The sequence below is a fragment of the Podarcis gaigeae genome, assembly GCF_964106915.1.
Source record: "Podarcis gaigeae genome assembly, chromosome: 3".
Classification (NCBI taxonomy): Eukaryota; Metazoa; Chordata; class Lepidosauria; order Squamata; family Lacertidae; genus Podarcis; species Podarcis gaigeae.
Window position 1 is genome coordinate 118,756,081 of NC_139680.1, and position 20,300 is coordinate 118,776,380.

General features: G+C 45.3%; 1 protein-coding gene and 1 long non-coding RNA gene across 7 annotated transcripts in view; one reads left to right on the forward strand and one right to left on the reverse strand.

The window, feature by feature from the left end:
• The window catches only part of NCOA1 (nuclear receptor coactivator 1), a 288,605-nt gene that overhangs the window by 101,473 nt on the left and 166,832 nt on the right, over positions 1–20,300 (reverse strand). For all 6 annotated transcript variants that reach the window (XR_014562729.1, XM_083733007.1, XM_083733009.1 and 3 more), the window contains one exon: positions 1,432–1,537. Coding sequence is in view for 5 of the 6 variants with exons in the window: in XM_083733007.1 (XP_083589133.1) it covers positions 1,432–1,520 (89 nt within the window). In the remaining variant the exon portion in view is untranslated. The remainder of the gene's footprint in view (positions 1–1,431; positions 1,538–20,300) is intronic.
• Positions 1–20,300, forward strand: part of LOC310842195 — a 207,500-nt gene that overhangs the window by 43,507 nt on the left and 143,693 nt on the right. The gene's annotated exons all lie outside the window — the stretch shown is intronic.

The window sequence follows — 20,300 nt, forward strand, 5'->3', positions numbered from 1 at the left end:
CAGCCCTGTTCAGGGAAGTTTTTAATGTGTGATATTTTAATGTATTTTTAATCTTTTCTGGAAGCCGCCCAGAGTGGCTGGGGAGACCCAGCCAGATGGGCGGGGTGCAAATAATAAGTTACTATTACTATTACAAGGGTCTGTCTACTATTACAAGGGCCTTCTCGGTAGTGGCGCCTGCCCTGTGGAATGCCTTCCCTTCAGATGTGAAGGAAATAAGCAGCTATCCTATCTTTAAAAGACATATGAAGGCAGCCCTGTTTAGGGAGGTTTTTAATATTTAATGCTGTATTGTTTTTAACACTCGATTGGGAGCCGCCCAGAGTCGCTGGGGAAACTCAGCCAGATGGGCGAGGTATGTATAAATAAATAAATAAATAAATAAATAAATAAATAAATAAATAAATAAATTATTATTATTATTATTATTATTATTACATTTTGATCCCTCCCACCAGAGCAAGGCCACCCCATTTCTACCTTATAGTACAGCTGTGGGGTGGCCAAGTTAGAAAAAATTGAGGCCTACATGAGCATGCAACGCCCTTACAAAGCTGAAGAAGGAAGACATTAATCGTGACAGCCAGATTCTGCGCTTAATGACAAACCAGGGGAATGGAAAGGATAGGAGTAAAGGAAGAAAACAACTGGGTCTGTTTGCTCTGTGCAAATCCTGTAAATCCAACCCCAGAGGCATCTGGATTCTGGACATATCAGTGCTAATCTGGAAGGGAAGCTATTAAGCTAAAGTCCAAGATTCAGCTGGGAAATTCAGAGAGGGAGAATTTTGGAAGCATGGCTGCTTTTGAGATACCACACGTGGCTGGCACTAACTTCTTGTATTTAACAAAATTTGCTGGTCAGTTAATGGAGAAGGGATAGTTAATTGAACAAATAATTACATTCTGATGTTTAATCTAATGGATGAATTAACTAAATGTGGCAGTCGTAGTTAAAACCTGGCCCTTGGGCGAGAACTGAGCAGTAAGAGGTTTCCTTTACCTGTTCATGGCGGAAGAAAGACTGCCATCTCTGGATGAAAAAGAGAACATTATACTACTTAGTCTGGCGGGTGGTCAATATTTCTCCTCCAAGTTTTTAATTCCCAGTGAGACTTTAGGATTCTCTCTCGTTTTGCAATCGAAGCAACTGTAGCACGTGGACTGAACTAAAAGCCTGAATTAATCAGCAAGTTAAAACAGATTCAGCAACAAGCCAACAGTTGCTCCCAAGGAGTGAAGAGGAGCAGATGGGAAGTTGATCTCCATCTTGCACAGTAGCTGCTCTCAAACACCCGAGCCCTGGTGGGAAGTGTGAACTATTTGAGTTGATGAAATCTGCTCCCATCTGCTTGTGAGGAATGAGAGGGTTAGAACAACGGAGGACGCTCCCCACCCCTGGACGGAACAAAGCTGCAAAGTCCTTACTCACCTCTGGGCTAGGGTGTTACACGGAGACCCCTTCCTCTTCTGGGAATCCGGGTTTGCCGGGTCTGTTGAACTGTTCCCGAGGCCACTCATGTTGAGTCAGTTCACACCTGAGGAGCAAACAAGGAACAAGGCTCAGGGACAAAGCAGAGTAAAATGAGTAAAATCAAGATATTGCGTGGTTGGCCCGGAGCAGATCAGAGCTCAGGTGATCCAGCAGAGGAGATGTGAGGCAGGTGCTTTCTAGTAGCTTCCGCTCTCTTTCAACAGCCACGTGACACCATGGCCCAACCTTCAACCAGCTTTCATGCAAAAAGTTTGCCACATAATATTATGTCTTCTCAGCTTTGCTAACCTTCAGCAGGACTTTCTGAAAAGTGGTTGTCCCAACACACAGATGCACTAAGGCTAGCCAGACAAGCAGGTTCACTATGCTAACCTCTTCCCATGTGCCACCACCTGCTTTGGAGTTTTAGAGAAGCCCTCTGAATATTTTTTCTTGGGGGGTTGCTTGGGGAAACAAGAGGAAGGAAGCCTCTCTCCTTCATTGTTGAATATTGCTCTGATAAAGGTAGCGCTTAGCGAAGGTGCTGCAGGATGGAATGCACCCGTTCAGGTTTTTCACCTGGGATGACGGTTTTCTGGACAATTTTGAATCCTATGCAAATTAGAAGATTTTCAGTTTGCACTGGAAACTTTTCTGATGTCCTAGAACATGGGTGGGGAATCTCTGGTCTTCAGATGCTCTTGGACTCCCACCTCCCATCAGTCCCTGTCAGGATGGCTAGTGGTCAGTTGGTCCAAGAACATCTAGTGGACCACAGGCTCCCCCTTCCTGTCCTATAGGTAAAGGGACCGCTGACCATTAGGTCCAGTCGTGGACGACTCTGGGGTTACGGTGCTCATCTCGCTTTATTGGCCGAGGGAGCCAGCGTACAGCTTCCAGGTCATGTGGCCAGCATGACTAAGCCGCTTCTGGCGAACCAGAGCAGCGCACGGAAACGCCGTTGACCTTCCCGCCGGAGCGGTACCTATTTATCTTCTTGCACTGGTGTGCTTTCAAACTGCTAGGTTGGCAGGAGCTGGAACCGAGCAACCGCCGACCTTCTGATCAGCAAGTCCTAGGCTCTGTGGTTTAACCCACAGCGCCACCCATGTCCCTCCTGCCCTATAGAGCAACTTAATTTAACATGCTTGTTTTAAACAAAACTGAAAACTTTGAAGCTGCCACGCTTGCCTAATATTGTGTATGCAGTTGGCATCTATTTACTGCAGTGGTGGAATGTGTCTCCTCGCCACCTGGGGCAGGGCAAGGGGCGGAGAATAAACCAGCCCCACCCACCCCGCCGCTGGAATCAAAGGGCACACAGCTGCTGCATTCCCACACTGCCCTCCCCGAGCAGCCTTGCAAAGCTGGGATCTGGGGAGGGCGATGCTGGTGCGGGAAGAAAACAACAATCACGCACTGTGCCGCCTGCCCACACAGTGGGGAGCCTGGCCAGCCAATGCAGAACCTGGCGGGCACGAAGCAGGCACCCACACGCTGGTACCCGCGATGTGGTGTGGCCCAGTGTTCCCCTCCCAGCATTGGTTGGGAGGAACTAACACCACGAGATGTGTGCCAGGCCGTACTGAAGACACCCACTTCGTGCCCCCTCAAAAAACTCTGCACTGCTTCCACTAGCACAGGGTTTCCCAAACTTGGGTCATCATCTGTTTTTAGACTACAATTTCCATCATCCCTAGCTAACAGGACCAGTGGTAGGGATGATGGGAATTGTAGTCCAAAAACAGCTGGAGAGACAAATCTGGGAAACCCTGCGCTAGCACAGTGCGCTAGCAGCAAAACAGTTTCTTAGCCGTGGTGCCTAGTTATGGAATGTTTTCTCCTTTTGCCAGGCAAAAACAGTCTTTCCTGCCCGGGTGTTTCTAATGTCACATGCTCTTTTAATGCTTTTATCTGTTATATTATTACTGTATTTGTATTGTGGCACAAATGATTGTACACCACACTAAAATCCCAAATAGAATGAAAGGCAGCATGGAAACGGTTTGGGGCCACCAACTTGCCGTTGTCTAAACGTATCTGGTTGGCTGCTATGGGAAATAAGATGGTGGGTTATGTGGACCTTTGCTCTGATCCAGCAATGCTCCTCTGATGTTTGAAGGAGACAGGAGCATCAAGAGCCCTCAACCTCCCCACTCCGCTCCTCAGCCAACCAACCAAAAGCATTTAATCCAGATCTCTGTGTGGTACCTGCAGGAAAGAGGTACAAGAACAAGCAAAGGAAGAAGTGCTATAGATCAATCAAATGGTCTTAGATCACCAGCAAGTGAGCTAGGCAAAGGGAGATGGAAAAGGAACTCCTCAAATAGCAAGCTAGAACCTTAGCAAAGTACATTCACTAATAGCCCCTAAGGAAGCTTTTTTAGGACAAAATTCCACCCTGTGTTCCGCCCTAGGTCTCTGGTTACAGCCGTCCTTAAACGAAGATTTTAAAGGTCAGGTCTTTTAAGGAATAAAAGTGTGGCACCCTTGGGATGCCATTTCCTCATTAACCCTTCTCCATTGCTTGTAATTTTCAGAGGAAGATGAAACAGACACCTTGCCAGAAAGACAGTTGTGAGGCTAAGACTGCAGTCCTAAGGAGTACACCTCACAGAACGCAATGGGGTTTACTTTCGGGTAGACATGCACAAATCCCTGATTCTAGAAGTGTTTAACTTGGAAGTCAGTCCCAATGATTTCATTGGAAGGAGGTTTCTGCTTGTTACTAAAAAGTTAACAGAGCCACTTGTCCTAAGATGGATTTAAACAAAAAAAAAATCCTTCCAGTAGCACCTTAAAGACCAACTAAGTTAGTTCTTGGTATGAGCTTTCGTGTGCATGCACACTTCTTCAGATACACATGCAAACGAAAGCTCATACCAAGAACTAACTTAGTTGGTCTTTAAGGAGCTACTGGAAGGAATTTTTTTTGTTTTGACTATGGCAGACCAACACGGCTACCTATCTGTAAGATGGATTTGTCAGTCTGAAACGGACAGGGCCAAATGTTGTCATTTTCAATCGCCTATAGTCGGTTTGAAATGATTCTCTGCATGTGGTTTGCTAACGTACGAAACACTTTTATCAAGATGAAGGTGTTTGTTCAAAGCCAGAAATCTTTTTAGTAGTATTATCACCCCCAATAGATAATTCCCACCTGTGCCAGCTTTGGAAACCTTGGGCACCTGTCCTGATTTAAAAGGGAGAGAATAACCATAAAAATGAGAAAACTGCTGCTCAAGAACCAGCAGCTAAGCCGATGACCACTGATATAATTTTATTTCTCTTCTGTGGCGTACTTGGAGACTAAAATGATGCCAAAACAAACGTAATGGGGAGGAGGGGGAACAGACTTGGCCCTTTCAAAGCCAAAGACTGCAAAACTCATCTGCTCCGGGTACAAGAGCTATGCATTCATTACAGGCTTGATTTTAGTTTGTTTTTCAACCATTTCCTCCAGGGCTCTCCAATTTGCTTAAACCACTCTTTATTTATAGCCAGCTTTGGCTCCGCTTCAAAAAAAATTAAATTCACACCAGAAATTATTATGCCAATATGAAAACTCTTGGCCTGCTCACATTAGCCAGGAAACCATTCACAAAAGACTTGAAATGCTGTTAATGAAAGCTAGGCGCTTTGTTCAAAGGGAATGTTTTCCAGGATCAGGGCCACAAACTAGATATATATACCCTCCCACCCCCTCAAATCCCATTCAGGGAGAAGATAAGAAAGAAGATGGTGACCTTGGCAAAATCGTCTGCATGTCCAATAAAGCAAAAGACAGAACTGCAGGCTTAGCTGAAATATTTGGCTCCATCCAGACTCGAGATGTAATATGTTCAGGGCTTCTTTTTAATTGTAAATCCAGTTTATTTTGCAACGGACCTTGCCAAGGCTGACAGGCCAAAAACAATTTAAACTATCCTAAAAATAGCTTTGATGGTGTAGTTGGAAAAATGATTCGACCCCTAGAGCTCCAAATATGTCTCCCAGCTCTAAAGGTGATACTTGCTCCATGCGGCGGTGGGGAGAGAGTGGTAATCTGCAGTTGTGCACACGGACCATCCCTGTACTCACCGCCTTTGCTCCACATCCTCTGCCCTCTTCTCAGTTACCAGAAGACGGATTCCTGAGAAGTGGGATTGTGCACATTCTATTCCGCTTGCTCATAGGAAATGGCAATTAGTGGGAGTCCCAAACCATGCATGCTTTTTTGGGGGGTGGGACATGAATGGCCACTGATGAAGCAAGAGGAGTTGTAGAATTGAAACTAAATAAAGAAATCCTGAACTGTTTTGAGATACTGCCTGGAGCAGTTATGTACTTTCAGCAAACAAAGAGCCGGAAGAGTCTAGTAACAGAATTCAGAAATGGCAGAGGAGTGGATAGATTGAACACACTGATGTAGGAGGCCTGGGATGATGATGATGATAATTAATAATAATTACTATTATTATTACTATTATTATTAGAATTGCCATCATTCTGCCCAGATACCGAGGTCCAATGCCGAGGGCCTTCTGGGGGTTCCCTCGTTGCAAGAAGCCAAGTTACAGGGAACCAGGCGGAGGGCCTTCTCGGTGGTGGCACATGCCCTGTGGAACGCCCTCCCACCAGATGTCAAATAGAAAAACAACTACCAGACTTTTAGAAGACATCTGAAGGCAGCCCTGTTTAGGGAAGCTTTTAATGTCTAATAGAATATTTTATTTTAATATTTTGTTGGAAGCCGCCCAGATGGACATTATTATTATTATTATTATTATTATTATTAAAGTCCCACCCATCTGGATTGATTTCCCCAGGATAGAGGGAAACAGACCAGAATGACCTAGCTAAGAAAGCTTTCTTTCCAGCTCTTCCGATTTGTTTCCCTCTATACGCAGAGTCTCTCAGGAGCTGAGTAAAAAGGGAATGATTGAGACACATCAGTGAGAAGAGGAATCCTCTTCTGGATAAGCTACTCCAGCCCATTCTGCTGAAACCACCTCCATTCCGGCACAGGGAGAAGCAGTTGCTGAAGCCTGCAAGGTGTTACAATTGAAAAGGATGGTCTACCCAACTGATTTACCTGAAGTTACTCTGGACCGATTTCCATTCTGAAGGAAATCAGCCCTGAGTGCTCACTGGAAGGACAGATCCTGAAGCTGAGGCTCCAAGACTTTGGCCTCCTCATGAGAAGAGAAGACTCCCTGGAAAAGACCCTGATGCTGGAGAAGATGGAGGGCACAAGGAGAAGGGGACGACAGAGGACAAGATGGTGGGACAGTGTTCTCGAAGCTACCAGCATGAGTTTGACCAAGCTGTGGGAGGCAGTGGAAGACAGGAGTGCCTGGCATGCTCTGGTCCAGGGGGTCACGAAGAGGCGGACATGACTCAACAACAACAACCGTGGACTCCAGAACTGACCCCTATGACCCTTTGCCAACTCCCGGGATCCTTGAAACTGAAGCTTACCTCCAAACCTATAGCCTGAAGGATACATCCTGGGTTAATTCCAGAAGCAAATCCACAGGTAATTAGAAGCCAGATTAGGGAGCTGCTGCTAAAGCAAGCGTCAGATGCTAGAACAAATATTTCCTGGGCAGCTTTTATTTATTGTTCTGGTTTCTGTCAATCAGATGCCTCCCCTCTAAGCAAACATAAACCGTCCTCAATTAGAGATGATTGAGAGCCATCCAAAAGGACTCGTTTATATCTATATCTATCCTCTTTCAAAGACCCTATTAGTCGCTTAGCTCCATACTTGGAACGTCAAGTGTCTCTTCTACTTTTGCAGATTCCAAAATACTGAAACCACCTGTTGGCGCAGCAAGGCAACGCATGAATCATTAAGTAAACCACTCCACTGAGCCAGAAAGGGCTGGGCCCCGACTTGATTTTGTAAGTGGAATTTTCTGTTTTTGACCTCCCATTAAGAGGAAACGGTCAACAGTCCACGTCAAGCCAGCCACATCAATAACGGCCAAGGAAAACAAGCACACTCCGCTGCCTGGGGGTGTTGTCAGGAAAGGGCAAGATTTCAGAGACCCATCTGTTACTGGACGGGCTACCATGCCAAATTCTGCTTGTGTTCTCTTCTCACCTGTTCCACGCAACCCATTCCAGCAACTGTGCAATGCAGGCTTCCTTCCACGGAACTGGACGCTGAACCTTGACTGGCAGTTCCCAAGGCACTACCTTATTGTGCCCCAAACGCTAACAGCTGGCTCCGGATTAGAATCAAAAACAACTTCCCACAATCCTCTAAGCACAGTTGCTCTTATCTTCCCCCAGGCTAAGCTTGATGGAGAGGCTGACAGATGGAGCTACTGGCACTGCTGTCAGACAATATGTGGGGTGTACAGTCAGCAGAATCTCTTTCAAGGATCAGAAGACGCACCGACCCAGAACCAAAGAATAAAGCTTCCATCAAGGGGCATTCGCATGGAAGCTTCCCACATTAGTGGAGCCGTGAAGATGTTGATTCACCAACTTCCCAATGTTTTCTCAAAGCCTGCCTGCACATACCTGTGCTTCAATGGCAGGTTGAGCCATGCCACACATGCAAACAGGCACCAGGAAGCCCAGGCTGAATGTGCAAGTACCTAACTGCAAGTTCTCAGCTGGCACTCAGGAAGAAATTCTTGCAAAAGGAGTCAGGACACCAAGTGAGAGACCCCCAACTCTGGAGCACAAATAGTGACCCAGCGCAGATGAAGCACGCCTTGCACTGAAAAGCACATTGATCAGATCCACACAATGCACTCCAAGCAAATGTGTCGTCCAAAGGGCATTTCACATGTTATGGATTGAGGGTATACATAACACGGACATTCTGAAGCTGGTATCTATCACCAGGCAGTGTTTGGTCCTACCATCCAACTACGACCAAGCTTGAAAAGCTCATCCTCCGGTCAAGTCCTTCGGAATCGCCTCCGACGATGATTAACGACCTGAGCCTCTGATAAGGCTCCAGGCACGTTCCCTCATTACACACAGTATCCAGCAGCAGGGAAGGACGAGAAAATATGTGCTACATTGCATAGAGTTTTATTTCTAGTTACGCAGGCAGAAAAGAAATATACATGCTCTCTCTGTGAAAGCAGAGAGCAACTGAAAAACAAAGAAACGGGAAACCAGTAACATCACATCTGTCTCCTGTCTTCCGTGAGACTTCCAATAGCCTGGAATCTCTGAAATGTAAAACAGTCTTGCGACTCCAAGCACTGCACAGTGGCAACACACAGAAATCTAACAGGTGGAAGAGCTTACTTGGACCATAGACCTTGCAGCAGCGTTAAAAGGCAGCAAAATGCCTGTTTAGTTATTACTATGTTTAACTACCATTGGGAAGGAGATGTCATTTAGATTTTCTACTTCAGCTACCAAAATGTCTCCAGCCACCAGCTCCCTTCTCCAGCAACTGAAGATCCAGAATCTACCTTGTGCCTTTTTTATTTGCAATGCTCTACAGAAACGGTAGGAATTCCTTTTTTCAGTCTGGGGGCCAGTAACAGTGGTGGCCAGGGGCAGAAGTGAAAGTGGGCAGAGCAAAGAGTGTGAATTTTATCTTTGTACAGTAGGCTACTTCCTGCAAATGCTCACACACTTCTCTCCATCCTCCATCCAGGAAACAAGAAGCACAAGAAGTTCAAGGATGCATTCCAGTCTGGCAAAAATGCTTAAGGGTGCATTCAAGGAGGGGGTGTGGCCTGGGGAGAGTCTTGAGGGCCAAAGGGAGAGTCTTGGAGGGCCACATTTGGCTCTCCAGCCTAAGGTTCTCTACCCCTGCTTTACAGTTTAAAAGGGTCAAAGGACACCCACCTGTCAGTCACCTGACATCACAGGATTATCAGGCACCAAGATCTTTTATCTCCCATCTGAGCACCAAGTTCTAAAGTAAGAGATTTTCCCCAATGCTAAAACTGGAGATAAGCTTCTGCCTCCTCCTTTGACAATAAAGGACAATAAATTGACAATAAAGTTTACACAGAAAGCTGCCTGTAGAAATGACGCCAGGATACAACCCAAGACTGGAGCCTTCTTTAAATAAATTATCTAAGCAGGAGGCAAGAAAAAAATTTCACCATTACATACTGATAGAAACCTAAGGTACAGAAAGATAAAAACTGCCATTGGGCTTCACTCAAACTAATAGTAGTTTTGCTATTGGCCACCATAGAGGCAAACCATTGGCCCTTGGCTAGATTTTTATGAAGCACAGAGGATGGCTGCATGTTGACAGCCACCAGCACAAGATAAAGGGGTCCCAAAGGCATGTATGGCCCTACGGCTGCTACCTATGAACAGCAACCAGCTCTCACCACTCAACCAGCAATTGGTTCCCCAGAAACGCCCATGAACGCCTCTTAAATGTTCACATCTGAGTGGAGCCCCTGCACCCCGCCCTCCACTGTTAAAGTGACCCCTACCATGAGCTGTACTCTGCACAGGTGTTCTTGAGATGCTGCGAGTTCCTGGTTCCAAAACTGGCCCTAGATCAAGAAGACCACAACTGATGCTCAAGGGCAAACAACAGGTGCAGGAAGATGGAAGGCTGAATCAAGTAGTCCGATAAGCTGCTCCAATATAACAACAACAACAACAATTTATTATTTATGCCCTGTGCCCATCTGGCTGGATTTCCCCAGCCACTCTGGGCGGCTGCCAACAAAATATTAAAATAAAATACAGTGGTACCTTGGGTTACAGACACTTCAGGTTACATACACTTCAGGTCACAGACTCCGCTAACCCAGAAATAGTACCTCGAGTTAAGAACTTTGCTTCAGGATGAGAATAGAAATCGTGCAGCAGCAGCAGCAGGAGGCCCCATTAGCTAAAGTGGTACCTCAGGTTAAGAACAGTTTCAGGTTAAGAACGGACCTCCAGAATGAATTAAGTTTTTAACCTGAGGTACCACTGTAGTCCGTCAAATTTTAAAAGCTTCCCTAAACAGGGCTGCCTTCAGATGTCTTCTAAAAGTCTGGTAGTTGTTTTTCTCTTTGACATCTGGTGGGAGGGCGTTTCACAGGGCGGGTGCCACCACCGAGAAGGCCCTCTGCCTGGTTCCCTGTAACTTGGCTTCTCAAAGCAAGGGAACTGCCAGAAGGCCCTCGGCGCTGGACCTCCAATGCAAGTGCCCTATGTGTGGAGGCTTCCCATTCTTAGGGTGTGAAATGGGAATAGCTTAAAAGCAGATTATCCTACAAATTCATGCAAATATCTATGCCAATAGCTATGACTCCTAGTTACTACATGAAGTCTCAGAGTTTAGAAGTAGAGTGTGCCCAATTACCAGGTGCTGGGAGGTGTACAAGGGATGAGCAGCTCCTTCAACACCTTACTTATGTGGCATCCAGCTAACTATTACTGAAAACAGAATGCTAGGATAGTTGCATAATAGTTCAGCAGTCATTAAATTACAGAAGCAACATAAAGATTATAAACGGGACCAAATGCATAAAGGGCTCAGAGTTCTCCTATCCACCCACAAATGTAGTCATGCATGGATTTGTGATACTTAGTTTCCCACACTTTGGGTCCCAAGGTGGCTGACAAAGAATGTTAAAAACAATAAGGTAAAGGTAAAGGTAAAGGTACCCCTGCCCGTACGGGCCAGTCTTGACAGACTCTGGGGTTGTGCGCCCATCTCACTCAAGAGGCCAGGGGCCAGCGCTGTCCGGAGACACTTCCGGGTCACGTGGCCAGCGTGACATCGCTGCTCTGGCGAGCCAGAGCTGCACACGGAAACGCCGTTTACCTTCCCGCTGGTAAGCGGTCCCTATTTATCTACTTGCACCCGGAGGTGCTTTCGAACTGCTAGGTTGGCAGGCGCTGGGACCGAGCAGCGGGAGCGCACCCCGCCGCAGGGATTCGAACCGCCGACCTTTCGATCGGCAAGTCCTAGGCGCTGAGGCTTTAACCCACAGCGCCACCTGCGTCCCTCAAAAACAATAAAGAATAATATAAAGGCTGAGTACAACAAGAAGAAAAAACGAACAGCATTAAGAAGAAAAAATGCTATCCCCAAAGCAAGACTCTGATTTGAATTCACCAGCAGAGAAACAGAAAGATTCTGAAATTACCATGTTTTTGCTAATCGCTGAGCAGTGGCTGAGCTGGGTGGGCCCCCTTCAGGAGGAGGTGCCACAGACAAAAAGGCCCTGTCCGCAAGGCCCTTTCTTCACTTCTTAAGGCATGGAAACACGGAACAAGTCCTCAGCTGTTGATCTGAATGTACAGGTAGGTACTTCTGATATATTTCCAAGGAATTCCACACTTAGAAAAAAAACTGGGACCCCTCCAGACAATCAGAAGGAAGCCTTCTGCCTCTGCAAGGTTTGAAAGGAACCACCATCTAGCTTGAACTCTCCACATGCATTTCTCAGCCCTGAAATGCTCAGGATTAATTACTAAGAACATGGTATGTCAACTCCAATGTTTCCTGCTAAAACGCCCTGTCTTGTAGGCTCTCCTATCCTCTCCCCAGAAGGTGACTGCTCTCTGGATGATTCCCGTATCTGACTCAACATATCAGAAATGATCACCGTTCTAAGTGATGACATTAAAAGCATCGGCCTGAAACAAAAAATGAGCAGAAGTGACTAATAAAATACTGTTGCTTGAGATGATAGTAAGATTAAAACAAAAACAAAAAAACGGCATTTCCAACAGCAATTAAAAACTTCAGCATTAACCACCATCATGTTCTGTCTGTACATGTTTATTTATATATCAGGAAGCACCGTTTTAGAAGCCTGCGCTTCAGCTGGTGGCCAGGCAAGTTGGCCAGGCAAAAAGGAGGGCAAACCGGGAGCGATGTAGCAAGGGGAGGCTGCTAGGATAAAGGTGCTCGCTCCCACAATGTTAGGGACAAGATTCCACAGCAAGATCTATGGGTCACTGCAAAAAAACTGCCCGGCTCATGGTGCCAGTTTGAGCTTCCATTCTTCCAGTATCATCCAGTACCTTTAAAGCCCTATATGGCCTAGGACCCTAGTACCTACAGGACCGTCTCTCCTGGTATGCCCCACGGCGGACCTTAAGGTCCACAAATAATAACGTCTTAGAGGTCCTGAGCCTCAAGGAGATTAGACTGGCCTTGACCAGGGCTAAGGCCTTTTTGGCCGTGGTCCCGGCCTGGTGGAACGCTCTGTCGCAAGAGACCAGGGCATCTTTCCGCAGGGCCTGCAAGATGGAGCTGTCCCGCCAGGCCTTTGGTCGGGGTTCAGACTGACTCTCCCTCCCCGTTCATAAGAACTAGCATGAAAGCGGCCTCCCAATTTTTCTCATAGGCCCATATAAGTTCACCACAAACAGTTGGGCCTGGTGAGCATTGAAGGTCCCCAACCCTAATCTGCGGGTTGCCATCTGATTGGATTTTATTCTGACCCTGATTTGATTTTAGGATGTATTTTAACTAATTGCCTGATTTTATGTTAATGTGTTATACATTTGATGTTAGCCTCTCTGAGCCTGGTTTTGAGATATATATATATAATTATTATTATTATCTGAAACAACTGGCCACAGTTGGAGAAATAAACATTTATTTATTTATTTAGCACCAGATCAGTGTGCATGATGCTTTACGGGGCAACGTACACCTCTTTTTAAAGAAGGTGGTCCCATGTTCCAAAATTCTGACAAGGAAGGAACAAGGGATGCATCTGACCAATTACTTAGGCTTAAAGAAAGCACCAATTTCTGGCACTTCATCCCTATATTTTAGCACCTACGCATTTCTTGTTTCTGCTGTTTTACAGATCTTTCTATTAGTGAGATGAGTCTCAGCCCCACCAACGGTGCTCTTTGTTTAAAGTTGGCTTAAACATCACTCCTCCCGAGTAAGAGTCCCTTGCAGAAGCTGCACCAGCTTTTTTGGAGCCCTGCACCTGCTTCATTCTTGCCGATATGAAAACTAACTGCTCAGAATCTGAGGAAAGGTGGAAGGAATGTGGGGTGGGGTGAAGAGAGATGGAGAGGAGCAATTTAACTCCTAAGAGGTGGGATTTGCCTTAGCAAAAATAGTTAGCAAGCTTTTTTGCTCAGGTTTATGAATCTGTCTTATAACAACTCACGTGAAATGTATTTCTAACTGCCGTTACAGATACCAGGTTAGTATACAAATGGTTTGACTCACCGTGATACTAAAACAAAACACAATACAAAACAATCAAGCAGAACACATTCCAAAATAATTAAAAACAACAGAGCAGCAAACACTTGAAATTTCTGCGCAAACAAAAAGGTTTTAAAGTTAAGTAGCAGCACCTAGAATTGGGCTTGCAAGCAAACAGGTAAAAAATGCAGCTCTTTTAGAAAATGTGCAATGTGGTTCCACTTGACTGTGGCAGCTAGAATTCTGCCATGAAGTAGGTCATCTGCAACTCAATTTATTGCCTTTTCTCCCTTATCAAAGACGTTGGTAGAACACAATACAGTCTTCCAGGAGGTTGACAACACCAGAAAAAGGTTCACGTCGCTCACAGATTCTGCCTAAAAGGCAGCACGGAATTCCTTCTGCCACACAATGGCTCTGCTATCTATAAACACATGCATAATCCTAACAGAGGATGCTACTTGAATCTCACTCAATTCTGGAGTAGCTTTTTCCATGCAAGCCTCAAAGGTTCTAGAAAAGAACCATAGCCCAAAAAGGATTTTGAGTGTAAAAACTAGAATCTGGCACCCTGTGCCCCTGAAGTATTTATTTACTTATAAAAATATTTACATATTGCTATTCAGCAGTCACGAAATTAAAAGACGCCTGCTTCTTGGGAGGAAAGCAATGACAAACCTAGACAGCATCTTAAAAAGCAGAGACACCACCTTGCCAACAAAGGTCTGTATAGTTAAAGCTATGGTTTTCCCAGTAGTGATGTATGGAAGTGAGAGCTGGGCCATAAAGAAGGCTGATCGCCGAAGAATTGCTGCTTTTGAATTGTGGTGCTGGAGGAGACTCTTGAGAGTCCCATGGACTGCAAGAAGATCAAACCTCTTAAGGAAATCAGCCCTGGGTGCTCACTGGAAGGACAGATCCTGAAGCTGAGGCTCCAAGACTTTGGCCACCTCAGGAGAAGAGAAGACTTCCTGGAAAAGACCCTGATGTTGGGAAAGATGGAGGGCACAAGGAGAAGGGGACGACAGAGGACGAGATGGTGGGACAGTGTTCTTGAAGCTACCAGCATGAGCTTGACCAAACTGCGGGAGGCAGTGGAAGACAGGATTGCCTGGCGTGCTCTGGTCCAGGGGGTCATGAACAGTCGGACATGACTAAACGACTAAACAAGAACAACAACATTCATCATAAATATAAAGCAGAGTGGTTTACAACAACCATATATAAAACCATACAATAAAAAGCATGCAAAATTTTAAAATCAGAAATCAGCTACCAATTATGGAAAGGTGCATTCTTAACTGCTTGTATAAGCCTGACAGAATAGAAAAGTTTTGAGCTGGTGTTTGAAGGCAGAAACAGAAGGTGCCTGCTAAATCTCCATGGGAGGAGTATTTTGCAGGACTGAGCCATTGACACTAAAGACTCCTGTTTCTTGATGCTGCCAAATGAGCCTCACCAACTCAGGGAAATTGGGTCAACATTAGCACACCCAGACATTATAACAACATAACAGAATAAAGCTTCGCATTAACATTCTAGATTGCGAGTGGATGGCACGTCCAATATGAAAGGACAGCATGATCCAGCCGCTGTGACATTTACTGATCAAAAAAGAAACAGGACGAAAAAAAATGTTTGATTAGCCACCAAGTTCTACAAATGAGGAAAGTGGCTGGCCTGGCAGCAGCCTTTGCATTCATTACTGCACAAGGGGATAATTTTGACAGAGCACCATAAAGCCAGTTTGACTGACACAAGACAAATACCTAGATCTCCAAGGAAATATCAAGAGCTCCCGCTTCTTTTGACTCAGAATTGCATTATCTCAGCTTCAAGCCTGGAGATTCTGCCTTTCACCCAAATGTTTCTTAAACATCTAAAACTGCAGGAGACAAGAGTCAAAGGTTGCTTCCACACTCGCACCTTTTGAATCATGTGCTCATTTTCAATGGAGAATCAGGACACCATTATCAAAACATTGCAGTCCACTGAATTCCAAATTGTTCTGTGGATTTTCAGATCTATTTGTAGCATTTCAGCACTGATGTTCTTAAGGGTTCCTGTACCTTTAATTAAAAGTATCCTGTCTGGAGTACTTTCTTCTCTATCCACTGTGAGTGTGTGTGTGTCTGTCATGTCCCCTCCCCCTCAGTTTTAATTACCTTTTTCTAGTTGTGATTAATTATTGGCTTCCAATTTTTTTAAAAAATAGCACTTTTCACTATAAAAATATAAAAATTAACCCCAATTTAAAAATAAATAATACAAGGCAACAAGCAATTCAGCTTTCTCTCCTACCTGGCAGAAACATCACTCTAAAAGGACCTTTGCGGAATGTAACTTACTAGTGAGTAAAGATTAAAGCCGGATCGTGAGCATGGAGGAGGGCACTCCTGGATAATATAGTGCTATATTAAGTGTTATGTTGAGCCTCCATTTAATTTCACTTCCAGCTAATTGTGAAATGCAATGCCTCAGCAGTACTAAAGGCACCACTCTGAAAGCAAGCAAAGTGCCTCAAACTATTATAAACATCTTCTCTTCATGTTACAAGAGCATCTGATTCCCTGTTACTCATTATGGAGTCATTGGAAATTCAAATCTACTTCTTTATAGCAGCTGTTTCCCTTCTGCATGCCAAATGGTTTCATTACTAGAGTTGTGCTTATGGAAATGACACACACACACAAATTTATAACCAGGAAAGTGGCATTAAAAACACGCGTTTGTTATTAACATCAAAACACTTCCCACCTGGCTGATCTTCCACTTGCAAAAGCCAATCTCCTTCATGTTTGCAGAGTTGCAGATTCTTTTCCCACTGCAGACAGCCTCTTTTGCAGACACAGTTTGGTTCAATATCACCTCTCTCATTAGTTGGTCTGTGGCACTCAGCTGAACACAGCAACACTCCTTCCCAAAGTCAAGCATTCATTCTTTCCACAGCCAACCTCAGCACTGCTGCAGCTGAGACACTAAGAACATCTGCTCATTCAGGGATGGCAAGCACACCTGGCTGATGACAACTTGGTTGCCACTGAAGAAGCCATCAACTCACGACCACAAAGAGCTTCGCTCTGTGGCCAGAATGCGCTCAAGACATTTTGGTGCCCAAAAGAGAAAATTCAAAACTCACCCCCCCTCCCCCAATCACACTGCAAAAGTTCACCCCTGTAAACCCCGCTGAAATAAATAGAAAGTGTGTACACTGCTTGTGCCAAAGAATTTCCAGGTTAATTCTCCTCCACAGCTCAGAACTTCACGTTTATTGCTACTCAGTAACCCTTGATGCCTATTGTCATTGTCCATGGAGTTTTCATCAAACCTATCCATCCTGAAGGAAATCAGCCCTGAGTGCTCACCGGAAGGACAGATCCTGAAGCTGAGGCTCCAAGACTTTGGCCACCTCATGAGAAGAGAAAACTCCCTGGAAAATACCCTGATGTTGGGAAAGCTGGAGGGAACAAGGAGAAGGGGGCGACAGAGGACGAAATGGTGGGACAGTGTTCTCGAAGCTGCCAGCGTGAGTTTGACCAAACTGCGGGAGGCAGTGGAAGACAGGAGTGCCTGGCATGCTCTGGTCCAGGGGGTCACGAAGAGGCGGACACGACTAAACGACTAAGCAACAACAACAACCCTTGGTGACACTTAAAACCTGCTTCATGTGACAATCATTTCACTTTCCTTCTTGATAGGGCCATCTTGGGGCAATATAGTATAAAAGCAGGTGGGTCCCCTTGCCAGTTTTGTTGATTTTAGAACAGAAGAGACTGCAGGTGAGGCCTGTTGTTGTTTAGTTGTGTCCGACTCTTCGTGACCCCATGGACCAGAGCACGCCAGGCACTTCTGTCTTCCACTGCCTCCCACAGTTTGGTCAAACTCATGCTGGTAGCTTCGAGAACACTGTCCCACCATCTCGTCCTCTGTCGTCCCCTTCTCCTTGTGGCCTACCAAGGAGCAAAGTGGCAGCTAATGACAACCTCCTTCGCTTTTAATGCTTATCTACACTTAGCTTTTGCCCCACTCCTTCCAGGCACAGGTCTGTTTATATATATATATATATATATATATATATATGCAGGTTTTGGTGTCCTCGGGTGTCTTCCCGTGTAAAAGTTGGGGTGTCTAGGCGACGTTTCGACGAGGTCTCACTCGTCATCTTCAGGCTGGTGCTTTCGGCTTCTTGTTACTGGAACAGAGCGGGATCTCAATGTTTGAGTTCCTATAAATACTGTAGAGGGGGTGTGGTGTCTAGCCTCCAATGTTCTGGGCAGAGAGGAAGTTCCCAGGCTAGTGTGCCTTTTCTTCTTTTGTTCCTTAATTACTTGAGAGATACCTTGAGTGATTTCTTGAGTGATATCCTGAGTACCACTTAGGTGGGTCATTAGGTGTGGATTAGTTGCTAAAGTCTTTGTGTCTTGACCTCTTGAACTTTGTGAAGAGTTTTCCTGAGAAGATGGCTGTATTGCACTTAGTTGTGCTTTGGCTTGGCTTCGTGTATAGGGGCGAGCTGTGGTTTTGTGGCTTGTGTCAGCCAGATCTGTGTAGGGATTGCAGGGGGGTGCAGCATCCGGAGGTGCCACCATGGATTGGCTACTGGATGGTGTCAGTAATTCATCTGTGGAGAGGGTCTGGGTTTGGGTCTGGTGTGGTTGATTGGTGTTGGCGTTCTGTGTGCCTCTGGATCTGGTGTCAGTTTTTGTGGGGAGGGCTAATTTCCAGATGTCTGGCAAGCGGGATGTGTCGTCACGCTTGTTCATGTTGTGAGGGTGTTTCTCTATCTCGATGGCTTCCATGATTATTCTCTTGTGGTGATGTTCCGTGTTAAAGAGCAATTTGGAATCTGCAAAATTAATTTCGTGTCCTGTTTCTTTCATGTGTTGGAAAAGAGAGGAAGTTTTTTCTTCTTTTTTGACGGCATTCTTGTGTTCTGCGATACGTGCATTTATTCGTCTGTTTGTTTGTCCAATGTACGTGGCTGGGCAGACTTTGCAGGGTATTTCATAGATCCCTTGGTTTTCCAACTGGATTTTATCCTTGGGGTTTCTGAGGATATTGGCTATTTTTTGGTTGGTGCAAAAGGCTGTTTTGATATTGTGTTTATGGAGGATTTTGCTAATTTTATCTGTAGTGCCCTTGATATAAGGAAGGAGGGCCATGCCATTGTTTTCTTCTGTGTCTTGGTTTTTGGGGGGTGTTTCCTTTTGGATTAGCTTCGTAATCCTGTTTTGCTGGTATCCATTGGCAATTAACACATTTGAGAGATTCTGTAACTCAGTTGTCAAGTGGTCTTTGTCAGCATATATATATGCTTTCGTAGATTTTCACGGGTACAGGAATGCAGGTTTTGGTGTCCTCGGGTGTCTTCCCGTGTAAAAGTTGGGGTGTCTAGGCGACGTTTCGACGAGGTCTCACTCGTCATCTTCAGGCTGGTGCTTTCGGCTTCTTGTTACTGGAACAGAGCGGGATCTCAATGTTTGAGTTCCTATAAATACTGTAGAGGGGGTGTGGTGTCTAGCCTCCAATGTTCTGGGCAGAGAGGAAGTTCCCAGGCTAGTGTGCCTTTTCTTCTTTTGTTCCTTAATTACTTGAGAGATACCTTGAGTGATTTCTTGAGTGATATCCTGAGTACCACTTAGGTGGGTCATTAGGTGTGGATTAGTTGCTAAAGTCTTTGTGTCTTGACCTCTTGAACTTTGTGAAGAGTTTTCCTGAGAAGATGGCTGTATTGCACTTAGTTGTGCTTTGGCTTGGCTTCGTGTATAGGGGCGAGCTGTGGTTTTGTGGCTTGTGTCAGCCAGATCTGTGTAGGGATTGCAGGGGGGTGCAGCATCCGGAGGTGCCACCATGGATTGGCTAGAAAGAAAAGAAGAAAAGGCACACTAGCCTGGGAACTTCCTCTCTGCCCAGAACATTGGAGGCTAGACACCACACCCCCTCTACAGTATTTATAGGAACTCAAACATTGAGATCCCGCTCTGTTCCAGTAACAAGAAGCCGAAAGCACCAGCCTGAAGATGACGAGTGAGACCTCGTCGAAACGTCGCCTAGACACCCCAACTTTTACACGGGAAGACACCCGAGGACACCAAAACCTGCATATATATATATATATATATATATGGTGCAAATTAGAAAACATACAGGTCTGTTATGTGTCTGGGCATTCTGCTTGTTTCTTTTCTCTCCTGTAGCTTTCCCCATGAAAAGCCACTCTTCAGCACCCAATCACAGCAAACATCAATTCAGGATTTCACAGGGAGAGGGGGGGGGAGAGGCAGGGAGGGAAGGGTGCTTAGGCAGAGAGCTTTTAATTGCGGACCATGCCTGGAAAGACCAGAGGAAAGGTAAGTGTGGGTTAGCCCTTAGCCAACTTCAGGAAACCACCATTTCGTTTGACATCCTCACTAGTGAACATTCTTAGTGCAAACATGGCATTTTTGTCTTTAGGATCCAGAAAAGGGGGGGGGGGACCTGGGTAACACTGAAACGGGATATAACGCTTGCATTTCATCCCACTTAAAATAAAAATTGCAAACTGATGAGGAAATTACGTGGAGAACTAAACCTAGGACTGGAAAAATGAAAACCTTACAGAAACAGTCAGGCTTCTCATTCTTCCAAATGAAAAGGAAGAGCATATTTGGAAAAGAAAAGAACAAATAGTATGCTTAAATATAAACATAAATGTAAAGGGACCCCTGACAGTTAAGTC